Consider the following 24,317-nt stretch of genomic DNA (forward strand, 5'->3'; position numbering starts at 1 on the left):
GCATCTGTGCACTGTGTTAATAAATATTGTATCAACTCATAAAAATGTTTGGATTTTAATAAGCTGTAGGTTTACAAATTTTGATAACCAGCAAAGATTTAAACAATATAATGTAGATTACGCAAAATATAGGTGTGCAGAGACATATTTTCTTGTATATGGCTTTCACATGATCGCTACCTTTGCCACCTGTACAATTTGGATATCTTAGGTGCCTGGTAATGAGTGGACACTTTTTATCTAGTCATTAGCAACTTATCCCTCACACAAGGACAGGTAAAGCTTAAGTTTTATATTGGCAGTCCACATTAAAGTGGATGTAATGAAAATGAAAAAAAGAAAAAACAACAATCATGTCTATATTTTCCTGGAATTGTACACAGCGGCCCGATCCTCTTTTTCTTGGGTCCCCCAACAGTGCTCCTTGCTACTCCTCTCTTGATGGTGCCCCCAATAGGAAGCCGATTCCCATGGGGGCGCTCATGCAGATTCCCTCTTGAGCCCCGGTTCACATTTGTGCGAGTGCCGGGTTCGCATGTAATATCGAAGCGCACTGCTCCGACATTACATGCGATCAGCTGTGCGGTGCGAGTTTAGCCATACAGTTTGTATGGCTAAATTCGCATCGCACCCGGTGCAAACACGCACAGGAGGCATTTTTGCAGCCGCATCAGGATCGGATCGCACAGCGGTTCACACTTGTGCGATCCGCTCCTGTGCGAACTGCACGATCGCACTGCGATATGCGATCAAACTGGGGGTGTCGTTAAGATTACATTGACACCCCCAGCGTATTGCAAATGGCAGTGTGAACTGCCGGGGGTGCGTGTGCGATGCGGGAACAGGCTGCGAATTCGCAGCCTTCCCGCATCGCATATATGTGAACCGAGCCTTAGACCCGAAGCTGACAGACAACGGGACTCAGCCCTGTCTCCCGCTCCCTCGTCACTGGCGATTATAGACAGGAGCAGGAGCCAATGGCTCCTGCTGCTATCGATATGCCCAGGGAGGAGGGACCAAGCCAGGAGAGCCGCAGCTCTCATGTACAGCGCTGGATCATGATGGGGCCCAGGTAAATATAAGGGGGGCTGGGTGGGAGTCTGTGATACAGAAGGTTTTTAACCTTAATGCATAGAATGCGTTACGGTAAAAAAAACCTTGAGGCTTTAGAACCTCTTTAATTCTTGTTAATGTATAAATCAGGTATGTTTTATTATCGATTTTAATCTATCAATTTATTATCACCATGAATCAGTCCCTGTGACTGCTGCATTATCTTAGATAATAGCCAAATGCAAGACAGGTAAAAGAACCATTGCACTTACCAGGTTCAGGGGTCTCCTTCCATGCGCTCAAGTCCAATGCTGGGATACTGGAACATGGAACAAAATCATCAGGGTACCGATTCCTCAAGAAGACATTTTGAGCGACCTCAGTGATGTTTGTATTGTCACAGATAATCTGGGACAAAGTCACATTCTCTATGGAACTTCTCTGAGCTTTGCTGAAAACTGAATCATTCTCATAATACATTCTAAACAGAAGAATAAATGATATATGAATTACCCTTTTGCATAAACTAGGACATGGACTCTAGCCTAAACATAATCTAGTTATTTTGCTAATCTCCAGTATGCATGACATTTTTAAACACTTCACCTCCGGAACGATTTACCCCTTTCATGACCAGGCCATATTTTTCTAATCTACCTTCCTGGTCGTTTTTTCCGCTTACCGGAGCTGTCGGTAGCGGGGAAAACAATCCAGTCTGTTCATGTCCCAGGCAGGAAGTCGAGTGAGGGCAAGATGGCCCCCATGTCATATGCCGCTTCCTCCCAATGGCCTTAAAGGGCCCATTTTTTTTTCATGCTGAAGAAATAAATGACATTTTATTTTATTTTTTTCTTGCTTTTAAAGGTGGATGTGAGATCTGAGGTCTTTTTTGACCCCAAATCTTACATTAAAGAGGACATTTTTTTTTAAAAGGACAGTGTAAAAATAAAAAATAAAAGGTAAAATAAATAAGAAAAAAAAAATGTAAAGCCTACCAGCTCACGTGCAGAAGCGAAAGCATACTTAAGTTGAGCCCACATATGCAAACGGTTTTCAAACCACACATGTGAGGTATCGCCGCGATTGTGTGAGTGAGAGCAATATTTCTAGCTCTAGACCACCTTGGTAACTCTAAACTATTAACCTGTGTAAATTTCTAAAGCATCACCTATGGAGATTTTTAAGTACTAATTGTCGCCATTCCACGAGCGTGCGCAATTTTGAAGCATGACATGTTGGGTATCTCTTTACTTGGCGTAACATTATCTTTCACATTATAGAAAAAAATTGGGATAACTTTACTGTTTTTCTTATTTTTTAATTTAAAAAAGTGTATTTTTTTCAAAAATATTGCGTTTGTAAGATCGCTATACAAATATGTTGGGACCAACATCCCAACCCAATAAAGGGTATCCACTTGTTTCATGTCAGCCAGACGTGCCATACTCAAAAATGGTCCTCTTCCAGCCCCCCTACAATTCAAGATGTTCATTCTGACCTCACATCCCTCTTGAACAAAGAAAAACTTGATGCAACCTTAACCAAAAGAGGACTGTTACCCAGATTTCAATGCAAATGGTCTCCCTTTATAACTTCAACACTTCCAGCTACAGACCACACAGGTCTCCTTCTCTTCTCTTTTGCAACCAACAGAGCCTTCCTCACTACAGCAGGACTTCATCCACCTCTTTATTTGTCCCACGTCTAACATCAACAAGGGCCCTCTCCCACCTACTGAAATAACGTTCAGTTACATGCTCACCCCTGGTTACGCCCTACTCCTCCCCATATGATCCATAGGAGTCAAATTACCCATACTACCCCTTTTACCTCTCTCCTTTCCCTGACCCCCAACCTGTACTGGGATGTCAGAATATTGATGCCACCGCACATGCGTTTCATTTTAGATATGGTCCATTCATTGTCTCCAAACAATAGTCATCTCATTGTCTGTTACATCTTTAATAGGTTATTTGAATCAGAAGTTGCTAAACGTATAAGAGATATGGACTTGGTGTGTATGCCTTCCTCCTGGGAGGCATGACACAAGAACTTTACGCTCACCGGTCTCTCGCCTTCGCTTGGAGCTGGGGAGGGACAAGGCCAAAGAGAGTGTAGGATTCTTTTTTTTCTCTACACCCTTCATTATGCATTTTCTTGTTACTGTTGTTACACCCCCTCAAATCTGTATGGTTACAAATATTTCTGTACCTGATTCAGCATTTGCCTGCGTGCGAACTTAAATCAGAACTAATTGATTCAGGGATAGCCTATATATGTTTACCGTCATGGATACTTGTTTTCCTGTCAAACTGAGAAAACCAAATAGTGTTTTCGAAAATAAAAAAATGAAACTTGTGAATTTGGAAACCATATTTCCAAGCTGACTTCCTACCAGTAATTACAGAAGACATTTCAAAGATTTCTGCAGCTTTTTTGCCTGATACTGAAGGTGACAGAACAACATGCTGCACAGCACAACTAAATCTTTGTTCCTGTAAAGGTCTTTTTACCCTATGTAGATATGATTGAAATTAGTCAGCATCCCCATCATATAATGTAACTTTTTGATTTTAGGACTCATAATCTTTACTGGGACCAGATTGAAATATATTTTGCCTGTGAGAGTCCAGAGAAAGGCAACAAAACCAATTAGGGGATTGGAGGACCTTAATTAAGAAGATCGCTTACAAGCGCTTGATTTATTCTCCCTAGAGAAGAGACGCCTGAGAGGGGACATGATAGCGATTTACAAATACCTCAATGGTGATCTCAGCACAGAAAAAAAACGATTCAGTCCCAAGGATTGCACGAGGACACGAGGCCATACAATGCGATTAGAGGAGAAGCGTTTTAACCTCAGGCTAAGCAGGGTTGTTTTTACAGTAAGAGCTACAAGACTGTGTAATCCTCTACCACTAATGGTAGTAACTGCAGGAAGTATGGCTACGTTTAAAAGACTCTTGGACGCAGATCTCAAGGATCAAAACATTCAGCGGTATGTGAAATGATTACGGCCACACACACCTACACAGGTTGAACTGGACTATTGTCTTTATTCAACCTTAACTACTATGTAACTATGTATGTAAATATGTAATTGTATTCTAGTAAATGAAGCATACCGATCTCCGTCTCGAGTCCTGCGGAACTGGTCTTCAAGAACACAAGCCAACAGCTTTCCAACTCTTCCACCGGTCACCAAAGGTTCAGAGGCTCCTCCAATCCACACGTCAATGTTTTCAGGCGTGCCATACTGATCTATAATTTTTTTGGCTAGTTGCGTATTATTTAGAACAATGGCCAACTCATCCAGATTGCTGGGGGCAGAAAGCTTACAAAATCTCCGCCATGCATTGTATCCTAGGTAGAAAGAAAAAAAATATGACAGACAACTTTAAAAAAGGCAAACTAGGCTGTTAGGAGTACAATTTCCTCACATGTAAATGATATTGATCTGTCAGTTAATAATGCATTCCAACACACTGCAAATGTACTAAAATCAAAAGGTTTCACTTAAAGCGGAGCTCCACTCACAAGGAAAGTCCTGCTTTAAGAGCTCCTCCCCCACTCCTGTTTCTGAAATTGAACTTTTGGGGAGGAAAGGGGGGGGGGCGGATACCAATTTTGCCTAGGCAATCAGAAGTGGAAGTTCTCCTTCCCCCCTCCCTCCAGCAGTGTTATAGGACACATGACAGGATTACCAGACCATTTACAGTGTGCAGCGTTGCTTGCGCATGCACAGCAGACACTCAGGTGTGAAGTCACAAGCTGTCACAGCCGGGTGCCTATAATAAAGATGACAGCACACAGGGTGAAAACGGCTGGGCTGAGTACAGCACTGGATCCCGGGACAGATGGGTTGCCGTTTATTTTAATTTTTACACAGGAGACTGGATCTCCTCTTTAATTTATCCTAATCTGACCTCGGTGATCAATTAGCCCTTATGTCGATCCTCACAGGATCCTTAGACATGACCCTCTGAACTGTCTGCATTGACTGCAACAAGCCTTTATGTAGCTCCTCAAAAAGTCACTGGACATAGACTTCCCAAAGTGTGACTTTGTATTAATGTGCATAAAGAAGCCAAGGAAAGATGGAAAAATCTCCAAAAGGCATCAAATTACAGATTAGACATTCTTATAATATGTCAACAAAAGTTAGATTTTATTTCCATCATTTACAGTTTCAAAATAACAGAAAACAAAAACATGGCGTCTGCAAAAGTTTGGACACCCTGCAGAGTTAATATCTTGTACTGCCCCCATTGGCAAGTATCACAGCTTGTAAACGCTTTTTGTAGCCAGCCAAGAGTCTTTCAATTCTTGTTTGAGGTATCTTTGCCCATTCTTCCTTACAAAAGTCTTCCAGTTCTTTGAGATTTCTGGGCTGTCTGTCACACACTGCTCTTTTAAGGTCTATCCATAGATTTTCAATTATGTTGAGGTCAGGAGATTGTGAAGGCCATGGCAAAACCTTCAGTTTACGCCTCTTGATGTAATCCCCCATGGATTTCGAGGTGTGTTTAGGATCATTATCCATTTGTAGAAGCCATTCTCTCTTTAACTTCAGCTTTTTCACAGATGGCATCAAGTTACCATCCAAAATTTGCAGACATTTTATTGAATCCATTTTTCCTTGTACTCGTGAGATGTTCCCTGTGCCACTGGCTACAATACAACCCCAAAGCATGATTGATCCACCCCCATGCTTAACAGTTGGACAGAGGTTCTTTTTATTAAATTCTGTTCCCCTTCTTCTCCAAACGTACCTTTGCTCATTCCGGTCAAAAAGTTCAATTTTAACCTCTTCGGTCCACAGAACTTTTTTCCAAAATGCATCAGGCTTGTCTATATGTTCATTTGCAAAGTTCAAACGCTGATTTTTGTGGTGAGGACGTAGAAGAGGTTTTCTTCTTATGACTCTTCCATGAAGACCATATTTGTACAAGTATCTCTTTATAGTGGAATAGTGTACCACAACTCCAGTGTCTGCCAGATCTTTCTGGAGGGATCGTGCAGTCAAACATGGGTTTTGAATTGTTTTTCTCACAATCCTGCGAGCTGTTCTGTCTGATATTTTTCTTGGTCTTCCAGATCTTGCTTTAACTTCCACTGTTCCTGATGACTGCCATTTCTTAAATACATTCCGAACAGAGGATATTGACATCTGAAAACGCTTTGCTATCTTCTTATAGCCTTCTCCAGCTTTGTGAGCATCAACTATTTTCAGTTTCAGTTTTCTAGACAACTACTTAGAAGATCCCATGGTGCTGATTGTTGGGGAAAGGTCAGATGAGTCTGGGCATTTAAAACCTTTGAGATTGACATCACCTGGTCATCCCAGACGATGATTGAGAACAATCCATGACACTGGCAGGTTTCAGCCTTGCAAAGGGGTCAGTGCATGCTATAAATTCTGTTGGGTGCCCAAACTTTTGCAGACGCCATTTTTTTGTTTTCTGTAATTTTGAAAGTGTCAATGATGGAAATTAAATCTAACTTTTGTTGACATATTATAAGAATGTCTAATCTGTAATTTGATGCCTTTTGGAGATTTTTCCATCTTTCCTTGGCTTCTTTATACACATTAATACACATTTTTACCTGGGGTGCCCAAACTTTCGATCCCCCCTGTATCTAATAGGTGACTTAGAGAAACTTTTTTGTACTGACATTTTTACACTGAAAGTAAGGGTGCATTCACTCTGGGACCATTCTAACTGAATCATACCTGAGATCAATTCTCCCCCTCCCCATTCCCCCACTGATCTGCACTTACACTGCACTAAAAGGAAGAGTACTTGGGCACACTTACAAGCTAACCAGCCCACAGTCATCCCTGCTTGACTTCTACAGAGACTTCTGTGCTCTGGTGCCGTCTGCAATCACACTAAGGTCCGGTTCACAATGATGCGACAATCGCTCCGACTTTCGAGCATTTGTTGCGTCAGAAGTCCAACCCCATTCATTGCAATGAAACTGTTCTAATTGGTGCGACTTGAGTCGCTCCAACTTTGAAAAAAGGTTCCTGCACTACTTTTCATCCGACTTTGGTAAGACTTGCATTGACTTCTGTTAAAGAGGGTCCGGCTTCAAAGTAACATGGAAGGCACATGACTTTGAAGCCAAGGGCAGTGTTAACCCAGGCTTAGCTGATTACAACGGTTCCGTTGCACTGAATGGGGTTCAACTTCTGATGCAACAAGTGCTCCAAAGTCGGAGCGATTGTCGTATCAGTGTGAATCGGGCCGAAAGCAAACTGTTACAAAACACAGGTGAACCATGCCCAAGACAACATCTTCCAAGTGGTCCCAGGCCCAGGAGACTTAAACAATCCCAAACAATGTTCGGAGCACTCACACTACACAAATGAACTAGCCCCAGGGGGTAAGCCGCACTCAGGATCAGTTCAAAGGGCCAGTGAGAGTGCATCCTTTGAAACTGCAATGAGCCTGCTGGAAGCATGTCTGGGAATAGCTCTATTACAAGAGTTATTCGTTTACCAGGTGAATGGGGTGGGCTGGCACACTACTGCAATGTCTGAATGAAAACTGACATATTCATCAAGCAAGCTTAGCTTCCTGTATTATTCTCAAGGCTTATTTTAAATTTTGAAAAGTTTAAGATCCATGAAAAAAATTGTTGACAAGCAGACACCAATGGATGAATCGGGTTATCCTAGTGCCAACATTTTGAAAATGGGTTAAGTATTGTTAGAACTTAATTTAGTGCAGAGGACCTTAAACTTTACTATACTGGGACCCAGAGACACAGAGATTTTTTCCAAAGATGTCAGCAAAGCCAAACAAGTACAAATAATAATGGCCATATGATTCATTGTGGGCACTCTTCTCCTTTTCTGTAAGAATACACAAGAGAATTACATTTTTTTGTTACAATTTTTTTTTCATTTTTAACTAATGCAAGGATTTCTTCACCTCACAACTCACAAATTCTATTTGCCCCTACCTTGCATGTGCTCGAGTCCCCCCGTACATGTCTGTGTTATCAACCATATTAGTTTACTTGTTGTAAGAGGGTGGTTGTGTTGTGGGTGGATATATATTTATTACATTTTTATCCCATAAAAATGCAAAAAATGCATACAAATATGTGTCCCTTATTAAAGCAATATTTTGATTTTACCTTTTTAGAACTAAAAGCTGACCTTCATATTTGGTTTCATATTACCTGGAAGGCCATGATCTCGCCCTCTTTGCATATTGATTGCTGGTAGATCAAGACCAATAGGACTAATCTTGTTAAACGGGGGTTCCAATATCTCCTCATCCACAATCTGTGTGTCAGAATCGACTGATGTATCCCGAAGGGAAGGTTTGGATCCATCTATTAGTTGGAAACACTGGTAGTATTGTAAACATGCTTGAATTATATTCTGTATCAGTTTTTGTGCAAAATGTGCAAAATGCCACTCAAATTGAATTGATTGCATAAAGCTCTCTCCAAATTGTTCCTCAACCAATAGCCTAACCCCCCCCCATGAGGACATTTGATGGATTCAAGGGAGGACAACTTCTTCTTCAGGTAAATTCATTAGAACCATTTTAAAAAATAAGAAATCATATAAAAATTAGATATCAGGCATTTTAAAACATGTTGGATTGTTTGGAAAACATTTACAGACAGCTAGAGGCACTGGGGGAAGTGGAGGGGGGTTACAAGTACTTAAAGTACACTTTAGATTAGGTGACTCACAATGTACATAGTAAACACTGGCTTCTATTAATAGGTAAAAACATTTATAAACTTGTCAGAAAAAAAAAATGTATCTTACCCACAGGTTTTACACTGCAGATTCTGTGAAATCAAATAAAAAACTGTTGCACTGTACCTTTAAATAAAATGTAAAAAATATTTGCACTGTACCTTTGAATTACTAAATCAATGTGAATAACAACATGTTATTACCAAATTGTGCAAAAACACATAAAGAGTTCATAAAAATATATTAACGTCCTCCAAAAATATATGATCCAGTGACACTGGAAATCATCCTTTAATGCCCCTATGAGTTCCACCACCACTGCAAACCTTTGGCAAAAAGAAAGACCCCAGATAATAGGAGGTCTTATAGAGCCTTTGTATGCCTGAAGACCTTTGAAACAATTATACACAGAGATCTGGAATCCCAGGGTGGAAGAAGAAAAGTAACACATGTTCCATAGTGTGAAACCTACTACATAGTGTGAAAAAACGTAATTACTTTAATAAATGAAAAGCAAGGTATTCACATTTGCAAAATACAAAGGGACACGCACAAAAGTTCAGCAGCCGGGCAGTGTGATGCTGTCAGAACAGGCTCCGCCCGACACGTTTTGTTGTAAGGGACATTCGAAATCGGGCCAGTCTACAGTGCTTATGGATTGCCGTATATGTAAATTTATACAAAGCATGTGACATCCGCTCCCAATTCACAAGCTTTCATAACCACTGAGACTAAAAAAATATTCAAATTTACTCAATACTAATATATAACTAACTTTCAAAAGCTATTAACTTTGATATGCAGTTTAAAAATAAGGCAAATAAAATAAATAAGTTAAATCTGAATTTCTTTTTTTAAGCCTTACCTAGCAGATAAAAACTAGGACTACAAGACAATGCATTCTCTAATAGTTTGTGATAAAATTCATATTAACCATAGTTTCCTAATTTATTATTCTGTTTGTTATGATTGTTTAATATTCTCACAAGTACCACTACAACCTATTATTAAAGTATAACTAAAGGTAAAACTTTTTTTTAGTTTTGGATAGAGTGGAGAGGGCAGGGCTGCCATCAGAAATTTTGGGGCCCCTTACACGGCTTTAGGCTTGGGCCCACCGCGCCTGACCATCAACATTCCCCAGTGCCCGCCCACTGGCCATCCCACCAAAACCAACAGCCCCATATATTCAGCAAAGAGACATCCCCATATATACAGCAAAACGACAGCCCAAACTAGCAAAGAGACAGCCCAATCCAGCAGAGACATCCCTACATATTCAGCAAAGAGACATTCTGATTCATCAAAAATACATCCCCATAAAGCAAAGAGAGATCCCCATCCAGCAAAGGGATAGCTCAATCCAACACAGAGACACAGCACAGGTCCACATCGAGCAACATTGTCAGGCAATTTGTGTGATGTCTAACAACTTGTCTCTAGCACAGCTTTTCCACATGCCTGAGCTGCAACTGGTGCTCAAACCAGCATCCGGTCTGCAGGGAGTTGTGGAGTGCAGATGATATCACTCTGCCTTACCCTCTCTCAGGCTGCAGCTGTAAATAAATGAGCTGCATCGGATCACTCCACTCCCTCACGGTCTCTGGCGGAGGTGATGGAACACCATTCAGGCACTTTCCGCCAGTAAAAAAGCTCTAAATGTTACTATACAGTAAAATAACAACTCGTTAGTTTGAGGGCCTGGGCCCTTACCAATGAGTTGTACTTGTTACAAAACAGCGGCAACATGTGTTGGTTGGGGCCTGGGCCCCTCGGGAGGCCCAGGCCCCCTACAAGTGTATGGGCTGTCCCTCCCTGATAGCAGCCCTGGGAGAGGGATTAGAACACTTGGCAGTTTTTAGTGCTGTCTGTGGCCCTCGTTAGGGAGATTCATCCTCTCTATTTGTCCTGTTTACTATTATCATTGAAAGTGAAAGTAAAAGAAAATCCCCAGAAAAGTGATAGATTGTAAATGTTCCAATAAGGGCACTAGTTCTGGTTACCTGGGGGTCCCCAAGGAATTCCCTTAATTTGCAGGGAATTCCTCTCACTTCTTGTTTGACTTTGAGACAGGAAGTGAAGGGAAATCTCTGTAATGGGGTTATAACCCTCCTTTACTCTATCCAAAATTAAAAATAAAAAGTTTTGCCTATAGTTCTACTTTAGGTATTTACACAATGGGCAGCACAGTGGCTAAGTGGTTAACACTTTTTCCTACCACCACTAGTATCATCAGTATGCAACAATGGCACTACTTTCACAGAGTTTTCATGTTCTCCCTGTGCCTGCATGGGTTTCCTTCCACACTCTAAAGACATGCTGGTAGGTTATTTAGCTTATGTCTAAACTGACCCTAGTATGTATATGAATGTAAGTTTGAGACCCTGTATTAAAAGCAAATTGAGGGCAGGGACTTATATGAATAAACAATATACACAGTATCTCACAAAAGTGAGTACACCCCCCACATTTTTGTAAATATTTTATTATATCTTTTCATGTGACTGAAGAAATTACACTTTGCTACAATGTAAAGTTGTGAGTGTACCGCTTGCATAACAGTGTAAATGTGCTGTCCCCTCAAATGAACAACACACAGCCATTAATGTCTAAACCGCTGGTAACAAAAGTGAGTACACCCCTAAGTTAAAATGTCCAAACTGAGCCCAAAGTGTCAATATTTTGTGTGGCCAATATTATTTTCCAGTACTGCCCTAATTCTCCTGGGCATGGAGTTCACCAGAGCTTCACAGGTTGTTTGGAGAGAAAAATCAATGTACTTTCCTACTTTTGCTGTTAGAGAATCTATCCCACTCACAATTGGACAACCTGGTGGGTGTTCAAGCGATTTCTGAATTCTGGGTAAATACTAAATCACTTTTACTCATGGGGCAGAGGGGACCCGGTGACATCTTTTTATTGACCACTCCCCAGAGTATGCTTTTTACCATTTTATCCAATTATTTTTTAAATCTCTGAATTGGATTACTTTTCAATATGTATTGCTATCTATGGTATTCAACCCTGCCAGGTAATACGATTTAAAATCATTATAACCCCACCCTTGTTGACAGATCTTACTACCACTTCCTTCCATTCGTATAAGGCTTTTATGCACTGTTGAATGTGGAAGTTTGACCTGTTCCATAAATTGGAAAAGATTAATTCGGAGTCTGTGTTTTAACCTGGGATCTTGCCAACATCCCTAATGAATATATTCAAGAACAATAACCCCTGAGGAGTGGGACTTTGGACGGCAAGAACCAGGACTTGAGTATGAAATATATAAGTTTATTACAAAATTCACATAGAATATAAAAAGCAAATAAACAAGGACATGAAAAACATGTATCGTAAAAACATGGTCATAAATACGTCTTGGTACAGAGAGAGTCTGAGATGTCTGGACCGGACTAGACGCGTTTCGGTCGGATTGCCTTTCTCGATAGTCCAGGAAGCACCAGAGCTCAGACAGATATGCAGAACCTCTGTAGATTCCAGGACGGAAGACCATGTAAGTGGATCTTAACGGGTTATAAAAAACCTTCAGATATCTTTAACCGCAAGTGGTACGTGCCGGCTTGGCTGGGTCTGTATTGATAGACCTAAAATGGTATATATGTAAGGGCTTCAAGAGGGAAATTACTTGATTTATTAACCAAGTTATATTAAGGATCAATATTGGCTTCACAAGTGACAGTGAATGGGCCCCCCCCGATCAGAATTCCCACGAGGATCTCCAAGTAAGGGTCCACAGCACAGGTCATCTGTTAGGTTTGGAGTTAAGTAGATATATCTCCAGATAAATCAATATAGTGCTGGGCGTATCCAGCACTTTATCCCTTGGCAGCCCTGTTCGGGTAAGTAATGGCGGTGCGGTACCTTTTTTTATTCTCCAGCAGGACTTCCGTCCTAACCTCACCGCGGCTAGGTATGTCATCTTGGCATTTGCATTAGCTCCTCCTTCTCCCCCCTCCCCGCTGTCTTCTGGGACCTGTGTGTGTCCCAGAAGCCGACGGGGTCATTCAGAAAGCGCAGCGTGACTCGCACATACGCAATAGGAAATCGGCTGTGAAGTTTGAAGGCTTCCCTGACGGTTTTCCTTAGAGCCAATGGCGGCGCCTGCTCCCGAGCTGATGGACGAATAGGCTTCAGGGGGCCAACATCACGGGATCCCTGGACAGGTAAGTGTCCATTGTCCTTATAATAAAAATCAGCAGCTACAGTTTTTTTTTTTGAGGCTGGAACTCCTCTTTAGGTATTTGTAAAGGGGCATGTTTCTGAATCAGTAAAATGAATATCACTAAGCATAACAATCCCCATGCCCCCTTGCCTTGTCAATGGAAATCAGGAGTTTTTTCCCTGATGAAGTCACGTGGTGCATGACATAATACGTAGAGCGGAGCCTGTGAAAATGCGGACTGGAAGTGACGTCAAACCAAGAATGGTACCACTGTGATTGCTGTTAATGTTTTAATGTTATGTAAGCCCAAATTTACTTAAACTAAAGCATTACCATACAATATTACACTATTGAGGGCATCCTCTTTATGTTGATATGGTACAGGAGCAATTTGACATTGGGCAAGGCACTCTCAAAGGGACCAGCACCCAAATCCCCCAGGTAGAATATCCAACAGGATACGGGTATCCTAATAAGTGGGAGGCTATACTACAAGCATACAAAGGATCCCTTCACAGGATATCGGCTGGAGGAGAGAACCAAGTTTGACATGAATAAACATGCTGTGTATAGCATATAACTTAGGCGAGGGCACTGAGAGCACAGTGGTGCATGGGAAGAGGTTCTTTAGAAACACATAAAGATGTTTTTTAACAAGAATCTAACATTACACATATTTGCTGAACTGTCACTTTTATATAATATATGAACTGGCACAGTCAAATATTTGGTGAACATTTGGTATTTAAGTTAATTTGTGTATCACATTTCTAGTGCTGAACGATGTCTTTACTCATATTTGCAGAGACTGGTAGTGCAGCACTTACTTACCTTACAACCTTTATAAATTGTGCAAACACATTTTTGTGTATGCAGCACACCTTTGATTATTGTCTGTTTAATTGGTCACAATTGTTTATTAGTCACACTTTGTAATTTAATAGTCTTGGATTGGTAGCACAGGAGTTATGATCATTTCTAAATAAACCCTTCTAGCTTGCATCTACTTTTTTTTTTCCGTCTTGACAGTTGGAATTGACTGTTAAAAGCTCTATACTAATGAACAGATAATCGACTTTTTGGCAGAAATTCTTCTCCGATTTTCTTATCATGTGTACTGGTAGTAACACCTGCAACACGTAATGTTGTATCTGAAGAAATCTATTTATTTAAAAAAAACTGGGCTCAGTGTAAAAAGCTAATTATGGGCTCTTTCACACGGGCGTTCCGTATGTCCGTTTTTCATCCCATCCGTTTGCGGATGAAAAACGGACATAATGTATCTCTATGTAAATACGGATGTCAGAGGATGATCATCCTCTGACATCCGTTTTTTGTCAGTTCAGTTCAGTTTTTTTGAACGGAGGAGAACCCTATTTTTTCTTCCTTTCAAAAAACGGAACTGAAGCAAAAACGGATGTCAGTGGTGTCATCCGCAGACATCCGTTTTTACATAGACATGCATTATGTCAGTTTTTCATCCGCAAACGGATGGGATGAAAAACGGACATACGGACCGGATGACACAAGTGTCATCCGTGTCCGTTACAAAAAAAAAAAAAGGACCTGATCGGGCAAAAAAAAAGGAACGCCCGTGTGAAAGAGCCCTATTACATATATTCAGTGGCACACACCCAACTACAAACATTCAACAAAGTAAAATAAACAAGTGTTGTCCTGCACCATTAAATAAAAAAAAAAAAAAAAAACCTTGCGCTGTACCTTTAAATTATTAAATCAATGTGAATGAAAACATGTGTTATTGCCAAGTAGAGCAAAAACACAAAGAGTCCACCAAAAATATAAATAAAGTGCAAATTTGTCAGCTGCACATCTATGATGCGAATCTCCACTTCCACCACATCCCAAAGGTGTTCTATTGGATTAAGATTTGGTGACTGTGAAGGTGATTGGAGTACAGTGACCTCATTGTCATGTTCAAGAAACCAGTTTGAGATGATTTGTGTGTAGCACCCTACAGGTAGATGCTAGGTAAAATATAGTGGGCTTTGTCTGCCTAACAGCAGAGCCATGATTTTCTTTTTGTCAGGTAGGTTGTCATGGCACCCAAGTGTGTCTGCTGAGAGGGGAGTCTCCCCACTAGCCCTGTGAGAGGTTTCTCATTTGGCAGTGTAAATGACTGTGCTGTCAATTATATTTGTTTGTTTGTTTGTTTCATAAGTTGTGAGAGAGTGGTGGTGTTGTGGATGGGAATTTTTATTACATTTTTTATTCCATATGTAGAACCCTACAGGTAGGTGCTAGGTAAAGTATAGTGGGCCTTGGCTGCCTAACAGCAGTTCCATGATTTCAGCTGACTGTCATGTCTCCCAGTGTGTCTGCTGAGAGGGGAGTCTCCCAACTGGCTCCATGAGAGGATTCTCATTGGACAGTGGAGGAAACCCAATCAGAGATACATTCAGGCTTGTATCTACCCCAGAAGGCAGATTCTGCCACAGAGGATTCTGGGAGTGGGTATAGGTTTGAGGGGCGCGCATGACTCAGTGTCTTTGGCGGGAGTCCCAGGAGGGAGAGGACGGCTGTCTCTCCTCCTGTCAGAGAAAGCGGATGTCTCTGGGTGCTGCCTGAGAATCCAGAGGGTGCTGAGTTGAGCTGAAGGGGATCCGGTGTGCCGAGAACCAGCGGAGAGAGAGAGAGGGGTCCAGTCCCAGGAAAGCCTGCAAAGGTCGTGAGTACTTTGGATTGCCCCTGGGGGTCTACCTAGTGTCAGAGGGGACCACTCCGGAGAAAGTTCTGGGATCCAAGAGTCAGCTAGCTATAAAGGGGGTGCCTAGTCAGAGGACCCTGAAGTGTTAGAGGGGGTACCTAGGTTGAGGACCCTGAAGTGTTAAAGGGGGCACCTGCAGTTTGAGGCCCTGAAGAGTCCATGTACAGGTTGAGAGTTAAAAGGTTTGGAAAATGCGCACTAAGGAATTAAATAAGGCTGCGGCTTTCCTCAAAATACAGCCCAAAGGGATGTATTTACTATATAAATAAGGGGGTGGTGAGGTAAATGGCACTGCCTCTCTATTAATAAGTAAGGGCACTTCAAACAAGCGTTACACACAGGGGAGAAAAGAAACACATGTGATCGTATTACCACTTATAACACCACATTAAATATGGTCAATACATATGGACATATAATTATAGAAAGTGCCAAAGGTGCAGCAAAGTGCTAATTGGTGGTGTGAACAATAGATAAATTTGAGATTAATAAATATAAAGAAGTAAAAAATATTATATATAAATATAAAATGCTCAGTGGGAGGTGAATAAATATTGAGTAATAAATAATGCCCAAAGTGCATCGGCTAGTGATCAAATAAATTTACCAGCTGAAAGAAAAGGTCTCACTATGTGTAAGTAAACACAGAACACGTGAATTGAAATGAAATTCATGTATCCAATAAATACGTAATAAAGTGACTTGGTGCGACTTAACCCTATATATGCAGCTGCTCCTGATGACGTCAATCTGACGAAACGCATAGAGAAGAATCACGTCATTTCCGCTACCTTTGGAACGCACATCCGGCGGTTGGAACACATTGCGTTCTGGAAGCATACCGCAAGTGAGGAAGTTGCGGTCCCTATGCCAGTATATGCTCGTTTACCTGCTTTTAATGTGAGTACCGTTTCTATTTAATAAAACATGGATTTTATACAATACTTCACTATATGAGGCTCTTCTTCTTGTATATGGTCTGGATCTTGCCGTAAACATATGATGGGATATAGTATAGAAAAATAAGCCGCGCTGCGTGATGTGGGTAAACAAAAAATTAATGTCCAAACAAAAATCAATGTCCCAAATATCAACTTCATTGACGCTGAAAACATAGATCACACTCCACGGTCTCTGTAGGAAATGTGCTTACCGGATAGCCACTAAAATCTGCAAGATTCATATGCTGAGATATAGTCACAGATCCGGGAGATGGGAGTTGTCAAAGTCCTCAGCGAATAATGTGAATAATATGCAAAAGAGAGAAAACTTGCATAGTGTAATACCGTAATTTATATAAATTTCCACCACCAATAAGGAATCCCTATCAATCGTGCAGCAGCTCACCAAATGAATAATGAGTAAACGTGGATAACCCAGTGTAAAGAAAGGAATGTGGAAACGAAACACCACCAATTGTGAAGCCTCTTACCGAAAAAATAAGTCAAATGAGCAAATAGGTTAATCCAGATCGCCAAGAAACCAAAAACGTCACTCAAAAGCCCTATAGGCCTCTTACCAGATGACAAATAATCCAAGCAGTAGATCTAATAACGCTTTCCCATCATACGTGAAGCTCCGGGACCAACAGCATCAATGGAGTTAACTATATACTCAGTACCAGGATGTAGCCCGAGTGAAAGAGAAAGCGCCAATAGTGTAATAAAATAATAACTGGTTTATTGATTAACCGCTTGCCGACTGCGCACAGTATATTTACTGCGGCAGTCGGCCCCGGCCAGGCAGAGTGACGTAGGTCTACGTCGCTCGCCTGTCACTCCTTCCAGAGCCAATAGCGGGCGGGCGCGCGCCCGCCGAGGCGCGCGCCCGCCTCGGCTCGTTCACGGAGGAGTGCGGGAGTGTGACTGGCGGACCCGATGTCCGCCGGTCACACTACGATCGCCGCTACAGCGGGAGAAAGACAGAGCGGCTTGTGTAAACAAGCCACCTGTCAGTTCTCCCTGTGTAAAAGTGAAGATCAAACAGTTCTACTATGTAGAACTGTTGATCTTTGTTTTTACACTAGTAGCCATGTCCCTACACAGTTAGAATCACGCCCCTAGGACACACTTAACCCCTCCCTGTCCAATACTGTTAACCCCTTCCCTGCCAGTGTCATTTTTGCAGTAACAGTGCATATATATAGCACTGATTACTGCAGTAATGTCACTGGTACCCCCAAAAGTGTCAAAAATGTCAGTCAAGGGTCCGATCTGTCCGCCGCAATGTCGCAGTACCGCAAAAAAAATCGCAGATCGCCGCCATTACTCGTTAAAAAAAAAAACACCAAAAATGACAAAAATCTTTCCCTTTGTTAGTAAACGCGATAACTTTTGCGCAAACCAATCAAAATACGCTTTTTGCGATTTTTTTTACCAAACATAGGTAGCGTAAAACAAATTGGCCGAAAATTTTAAAAAATTTTGATTTTTACATTTTTTTTTGGGGGAATTTCATATAAAAAAAAGTGAAAAATATTGTTGTTTTTGCAAAAATTACGCTCTTTTTTTGTTTATAGCGCGTGATCAAAAAATCGCACAGGTGATCAAATACCACCAAAAGAAAGCTCTGTTTGTGGGAAAAAAAGGACGTGAAATTCGTTTAGGTACAGCGTCGCACGACCGCGCGATTGTGGTGGTTAAAAAGAAGAACACTCACAAACATTGTAGATAAAATCGCGATGGATGGGAGCCGCCGGCCGGACGGCAAAGCACATCCGCTCCTAGGATAACTTCCGGGATGACGTCAGCACGCCGCTGATGGGATGTTGATATTACACAAGGCTTTATCGATTACATTGAATACACCATACACCAGGGAGAGATGATCCAATAGAACCACCGAAACTACTGGTACCAGGGCCCTGTCTGACAGAGGGAACCCCTAATTACATCACGCTGGTTACCCCTGCAAGGTTACTTAGCTCCTGTGAGTGCGGGCAAGATTGAGAGGGGAGCACTTGTTTCCTCACTTGGCACGTTCAAATTGGATCACCCTGAGATTCACCCATCAACGTTCTTTGAACTTTTTTTTACACCAACCAATCACTTTATGGACTCATACTGCTAATTTATATTTTTACAGTCACTTTATTTCACTCATCTGGCTGCCCCACAGTGCAAGCCTTTTGCACACATATTGGGTCGCACTAAGTCACTTTATTTTGTATTTATTGGTATTAATTCCGTGACAATTCATATATTGGGCTAAGTCGCACCGTTACTTTATTACGTATTTATTGGATACATGAATTTAGTTTCAATTCACATGTTCTGTGTTTACTGCACTTTGGGCATTATTTATTACTCAATATTTATTCCCCTCCCACTGAGCACTTTATATTTATATATAATATTTTTTACTTCCTGATATTTATTAATCTATAATTTATCTATTGTTCACACCACCAATTCGCACTTTGCTGCACCTTTGGTACTTTCTATAATTATATGTCCATATGTATTGACCATATTTAATGTGGTGCTATAGGTGGTAATACGATCACATGTGCTTTTTTCTCCCCTGCAAATAACGCTTGTTTGAACAGCCCTTACTTATTAATAGAGAGGCAGCGCCATTTACCTCACCACCCCCTTATTTATATAGGTTGAAAGTTGCAGCAGCACAGGAATTTTCAAAGAGCTACCTCAAGCTAGCGCAGGGCTGGAGGGGAGCTGTTCAGTGACTTTTGAGCAAAGCAGTGTCAGAAGTCAAGTATTCTACAGTCCTGGATCTTCTGAATTAAAGATGAGGTTCCAGCACAGTTCTCAGTGATACAGTATATTCTAGCGTCAGGAAGTGTTGGCTAGCGTCGGCTGGCGTCAAGACAACGCTAACAGGCATTGTTCTAGAAGAGTCCCAAAATTGTACCTAGTTGAGCCAGAGGAGTATCCCACTCATTCCCTTCTCCCATCCCCTAAATACAATAAAACAAAGCAAAGATGCCGGAATGGTCATTGTCTCAGTTCTCACACCTGGGGTCACAGCTCAAATGTGCTGGGAGTGTCACCGGTAACAATGGCAGATCCACATCAGGCTCAATGCCTGGAAAACCTGCTACATGTGAATTTTCTGACATGGTGCATTATCCTGCTGGAAGGAGCAATCAGAAGATGGGTACACTGTAGTCATAAAGGGATGGACATGGTCAGGAAGAATACTCAGGTAGACCATGGCGTTTAAACGAAGCTCAATCGGTACTAAGGGGCCCAAAGTGTGCCAAGAAAATATCCCCAACACCAATACACCACCACCACCAGCCTGAACCCTTGATACAAGCCTGGATGGATCCATGCTTCCATGTTGTTTACTCCAAATTCTGACCTAACCAACTAAATGTTGCTGCTGAAATCGAGACTCATCAGACCAGGCAACATTTTTCCAATCTTCTAATGGTCAATTTTGGTGAGCCTGTGTGAATTGTAGCCTCGGTTTCATATTCTTAGCTGACAGTAGTGGCACCCGGTGTGGTCTTCTGCTGCTGTAGCTCAGAGATGGTATTCTGCATACCTTCTTTATAACGAGTGGATATTTGAGTTATTGTTGCCTTTCTATCATTTGGAACCAGTCTGCCCATTCTCCTCTGACATCAACAAGGCCTTTTTATCCATACAACTGCCGCTCACTGGATATTTTCTCTTTTTTGGACCATTCTCTGTAAACTCTGGAGATGGCTGTGCGTGAAAATCCCAGTAGATTAGCAATTTTTTAAAAACTTAGACCAGCCCGTCTGGCACAAACAACCATGTTTAAAGTCAATTAAATCCTCTTTCTTCCCCATTCTGATGCTCGGTTTAAACTTCAGCAAGTTGTCTTTACCACGTCTAGATGCCTAAATGCATTGAGTTGGTGCCAAGTGATTAGCTGATTAGCAATTTGTGTTACTAAGCATTTAACAGGTGTACCTAATAAAGTGTCCGGTGAGTATACAGTATCTCACAAAAGTGAGTACACCCTCACATTTTTGTAAAAATGTTATCAAATCTTTTCATGTGACAACACTGAAGAAATTATACTTTGGTACAATGTAAAGCAGTAAGTGTACAGCTAGGTGTACAGCTTGTATAACAGTGTAAATTTGCTGTCTCCTCAAAACAACTCAACACACAGCCATTAATGTTTTAACTGCTGGCAACTAAAGTGAGTACACCCCAAAGTGAAAATGTCCAAATTGAGCCCAATTAGCCATTTTTCCTCCCCGGTGTCATGCGAATTGTTAGTGTTACAAGGCCTCAGGTGTGACTAGGGAGCAGGTGTGGTAAATTTGGTGTTATCGCTTTCACTCTTTCATACTGGTCACTGGAAGTTCAACATGGCACCTCATGGCAAAGAACTTTCTAAAGGATATGAAAAAAAAGAATTTTTGCTCAACATAACTAGGCTATAAGACAATTGTCAAGACTCAAGCTGAGCTGCAGCACGGTGGCCAAGACCATACAGCGGTTTAACAGGACAGGTTCCCATTTAGAACAGGCCTCGCAATGGTCAACAAAAGAAGTTGAGTGCACATGCTCAGCGTCATATCCAGAGGTTGTCTTTGGGAAATAGACATATGAGTGCTGCCAGCATTTCTGCAGAGGTTGAAGGGGTGGGGGGTCAGCCTGTCAGTGCTCGGACCATACGCCACACACTGCATCAAGTTTGTCTGCATGGCTGTCTTCCCAGAAGGAAGCCTCTTCTAAAGATGATGCATAAGAAAGCCGCAAAACAGTTTGCTGAAGACAAGCAGACTAAGGACATGGATTACTGGAACCATGTCCTGTGGTCTGATGAGACCAAGATAAACTTATTTGGTTCAAATGGTGTCAAGTGTGTATGGAGGCAACCAGGTGAGGAGTACAAAGACAAGTGTGCCTTGCCTACAGTCAAGCATGGTGGTGGGACTGACATGGTCTGGGGCTGCATGAATGCTGCTGGCCCTGGGGAGCTACAATTCATTGAGGGAACCATGAATGCCAACATGTACTGCGACATACAGAAGCAGAGCATGATCCCCTCCCTTCGGAGACTGGGCAGCAGTGCAGTATTCCAACATGATAACGACCCCAAACACAACTCCAAGATGACCACTGCATTGCTTAAGAAACTGAGAGTAAAGGTGATAGATTTGCCAAGCATGTCTCCAGACCTAAACCCTATTGAGCATCTGTGGGGCATCCTCAAATGGAAGGTGGAGGAGTGCAAGGACTCTAACATCCATCAGCTCCATGATGTCATCATGGAGGAGTGGCAGAGGACTCCAGTGGCAACCTGTGAAGCTCTAGTGAACTCCATGCCCAAAAGGGTTAAGGCAGTGCTGGAAAATAATAGTGGCCACATAAAATTTTGACACTTTGGGCCCACTTTGGACATTTTCACTTAGGGGTGTACTCACTTTTGTTGCCAGCGGTTAAGACATTAATGGCTGTGTGTTGAGTTATTTTGAGTGGACAACAAATGTACACTGTAAAAACAAGCTGTACACTCACTACTTTACATTTTAGTAACGTGTCATTTCTTCAGTGTTGTCACTTGAAAAGATATAATAAAATATTTACAAAAATGTGAGGGGTTTACTCACTTTTGTGAGATACTGTATTTACAGTATATGATCCAATGAAACGTAAAATCTTCTGTGAATCACCTCATGAGTTACACTATCACTGCAACACTCAGCTTCTTACCAAAAAGAAAGACCCCAGATCATAGGAAGTCCTATAGTGCTCTTGAATGCCTGAGGATCTTTGCAGCAATCATTAGACATGTGAAGAACAGATAAATGTGTTTAGTTTTGGATCGATTCATTATGTCACTAGTTTAGTTTTATGGATTTGTTTCGGAATTTGTTTTGTTTATTCATTTCTAATAAATTAAAATTTTTGGAACAATTCAAATTCAGATTGGTCCGAAAATGATTGACCAATTTGAATTATGTATGAAGAATAGCTGGTTGTTAAGGGGCGGCGTGGGAAGCCGTCCGCCTTGTCCTTAACAACCAATTACTCATCAGCTGTCAGCGGGCTTCCTCAGTGACAGCTGAATATAAATAAAAGAATGCCAGCAATAAATAAATTCAGAAAAAAACAGTGTGAGCCCTCCCAATATCCATACCAGGCCCTTTGGACATCATTGACCCAGCATGCCCCTGTCGTTGACATCATAAGGGGGACGGGGTCACCTGCTGATGTCATCTGGTGACTCCGCCCTTTAGCTATTTAGGAAATGTCAGATGGCGGAACAGACAGTTGGCGGGAAAGTTCAACGAGGCTGAGGGTTGACTTTTCTTTTTTTGGGTCAGACGGTGCTGCGGGCGTCGTGATTGATAATGGATCTAAACCTGGGAAGACATTTTTTTTTTGTCAAAACCTGGTGTTTGGGACAGAGCCCCCCCCCTGCCCCAAAGCACCCCCCATGTTGTGTGGCCTGGTATGGTTCAGTTGGGAGGGGCACTTGCTTACCCCCCCTTTCCTGGCCTGCATGCTCAGATAAGGATCCGGTATAGATTTTGGGGGGAAACACCACATCTTTTTTTTTTTAACATTTTGGTGTGGGGTTCCCCTAAAATCCATACCAGACCTGAAGGGCCGGTATGGATTGGGGGGACCCAACGCTGTTTTTTTCCAGAATTTTCTATTGCCAGCATTCTTTGCTGATGAGTCATTGGTTCTTAAGCCCTTAGCACCGACAGAATGCAAATATGCGGCCTCGGCTTTAAGGGGTTGTACCAGGGTGATGCCTGCAGCTAGAGGCATTATCCCGGTACCGTTATTTAAAGCCGACGGTCGGCTTTCTTGTAATGACAACCTAAGTGGCTAAGCAGCCTCTTGGCTGTCATTACAAGGAGCAGGAGGGGATGCCCCCACCCTCCTACCGCTTCTGCGGCTCGCCTGGGTCTCCCGTCCCACCCGGAGTCCCGAGCCATCAGCTGGTACAGCCGCTGGCTGATTGGAGTCCCGAACAAAGCTGAATTCGGCTCTGATTGGGTCTCCGATGTAAAAACCGATGTCATGTTATTACGTTAAGGTACTGGAGCCCTAAAGGTGCCAGATTTAAAAAAAAAAAAAAAAAAGAAAAAAGAAAGCATTCAAAACAGCCAAACTTGGCGTTTTGAATGCTTTTAAGTGCAGAGGAGGGGTTTGGGGTTTTTTTTAGACCCCAGATCCCTCCATAAAGAGCACTTGTCACTGCCTATTACTGTCACAAGGGATGTTTACATTCCTTGTGACAGCAATAAAAGTGATCAAACATTTTTCTTTTATAAGAATAGTGTAAAAATAAAAAAAATAAAATAAAATAGTTAAGAAAAAAAAATTGAAGTGCACCGTCCCTCCGTGCTCGCATGCAGGAGCGAAAGCATAAGCAAATCACACCCGCATATGAAACCGGTGTTCAAACCACACATGTGAGGTATCGCCGCGATCGTCAGAGCGAGGCAAATAATTCTAGCACAAGACCTCTTCTGTAACTCTAAACTGGTAACCGATAAACATAAACCTATGGAGAAGTTGTCACCATTTCACAAGTGTATGCAATTTTAAAGCATGACATGTTAGTTATCTATATACTTGGGTAACATCATCTTTCACATTATACAAATAAATTGGGCTAACTTTATTCTTTTGAAAGACCTCTGCGCAAATACTGTG

General features: G+C 41.8%; 1 protein-coding gene across 1 annotated transcript in view; it reads right to left on the minus strand.

Moving 5' to 3' along the window:
- Window positions 1-939: 939 nt before the first annotated feature.
- Window positions 940-24,317, minus strand: part of LOC309546038 (myeloperoxidase-like) — a 165,557-nt gene continuing 142,179 nt past the window's right edge. Inside the window, exons 11-13 of the mRNA XM_082245517.1 lie at window positions 8,248-8,309; window positions 4,179-4,416; window positions 940-1,534 (exon numbers count right to left, since the gene is read on the minus strand). Coding sequence (XP_082101643.1) covers window positions 1,273-1,534; window positions 4,179-4,416; window positions 8,248-8,309 — 562 coding nt within the window. The 3' untranslated portion in view covers window positions 940-1,272. The remainder of the gene's footprint in view (window positions 1,535-4,178; window positions 4,417-8,247; window positions 8,310-24,317) is intronic.

This window comes from Pelophylax lessonae (genome assembly GCF_965119305.1).
Source record: "Pelophylax lessonae genome assembly, chromosome: 2".
Lineage (NCBI taxonomy): Eukaryota > Metazoa > Chordata > Amphibia > Anura > Ranidae > Pelophylax > Pelophylax lessonae.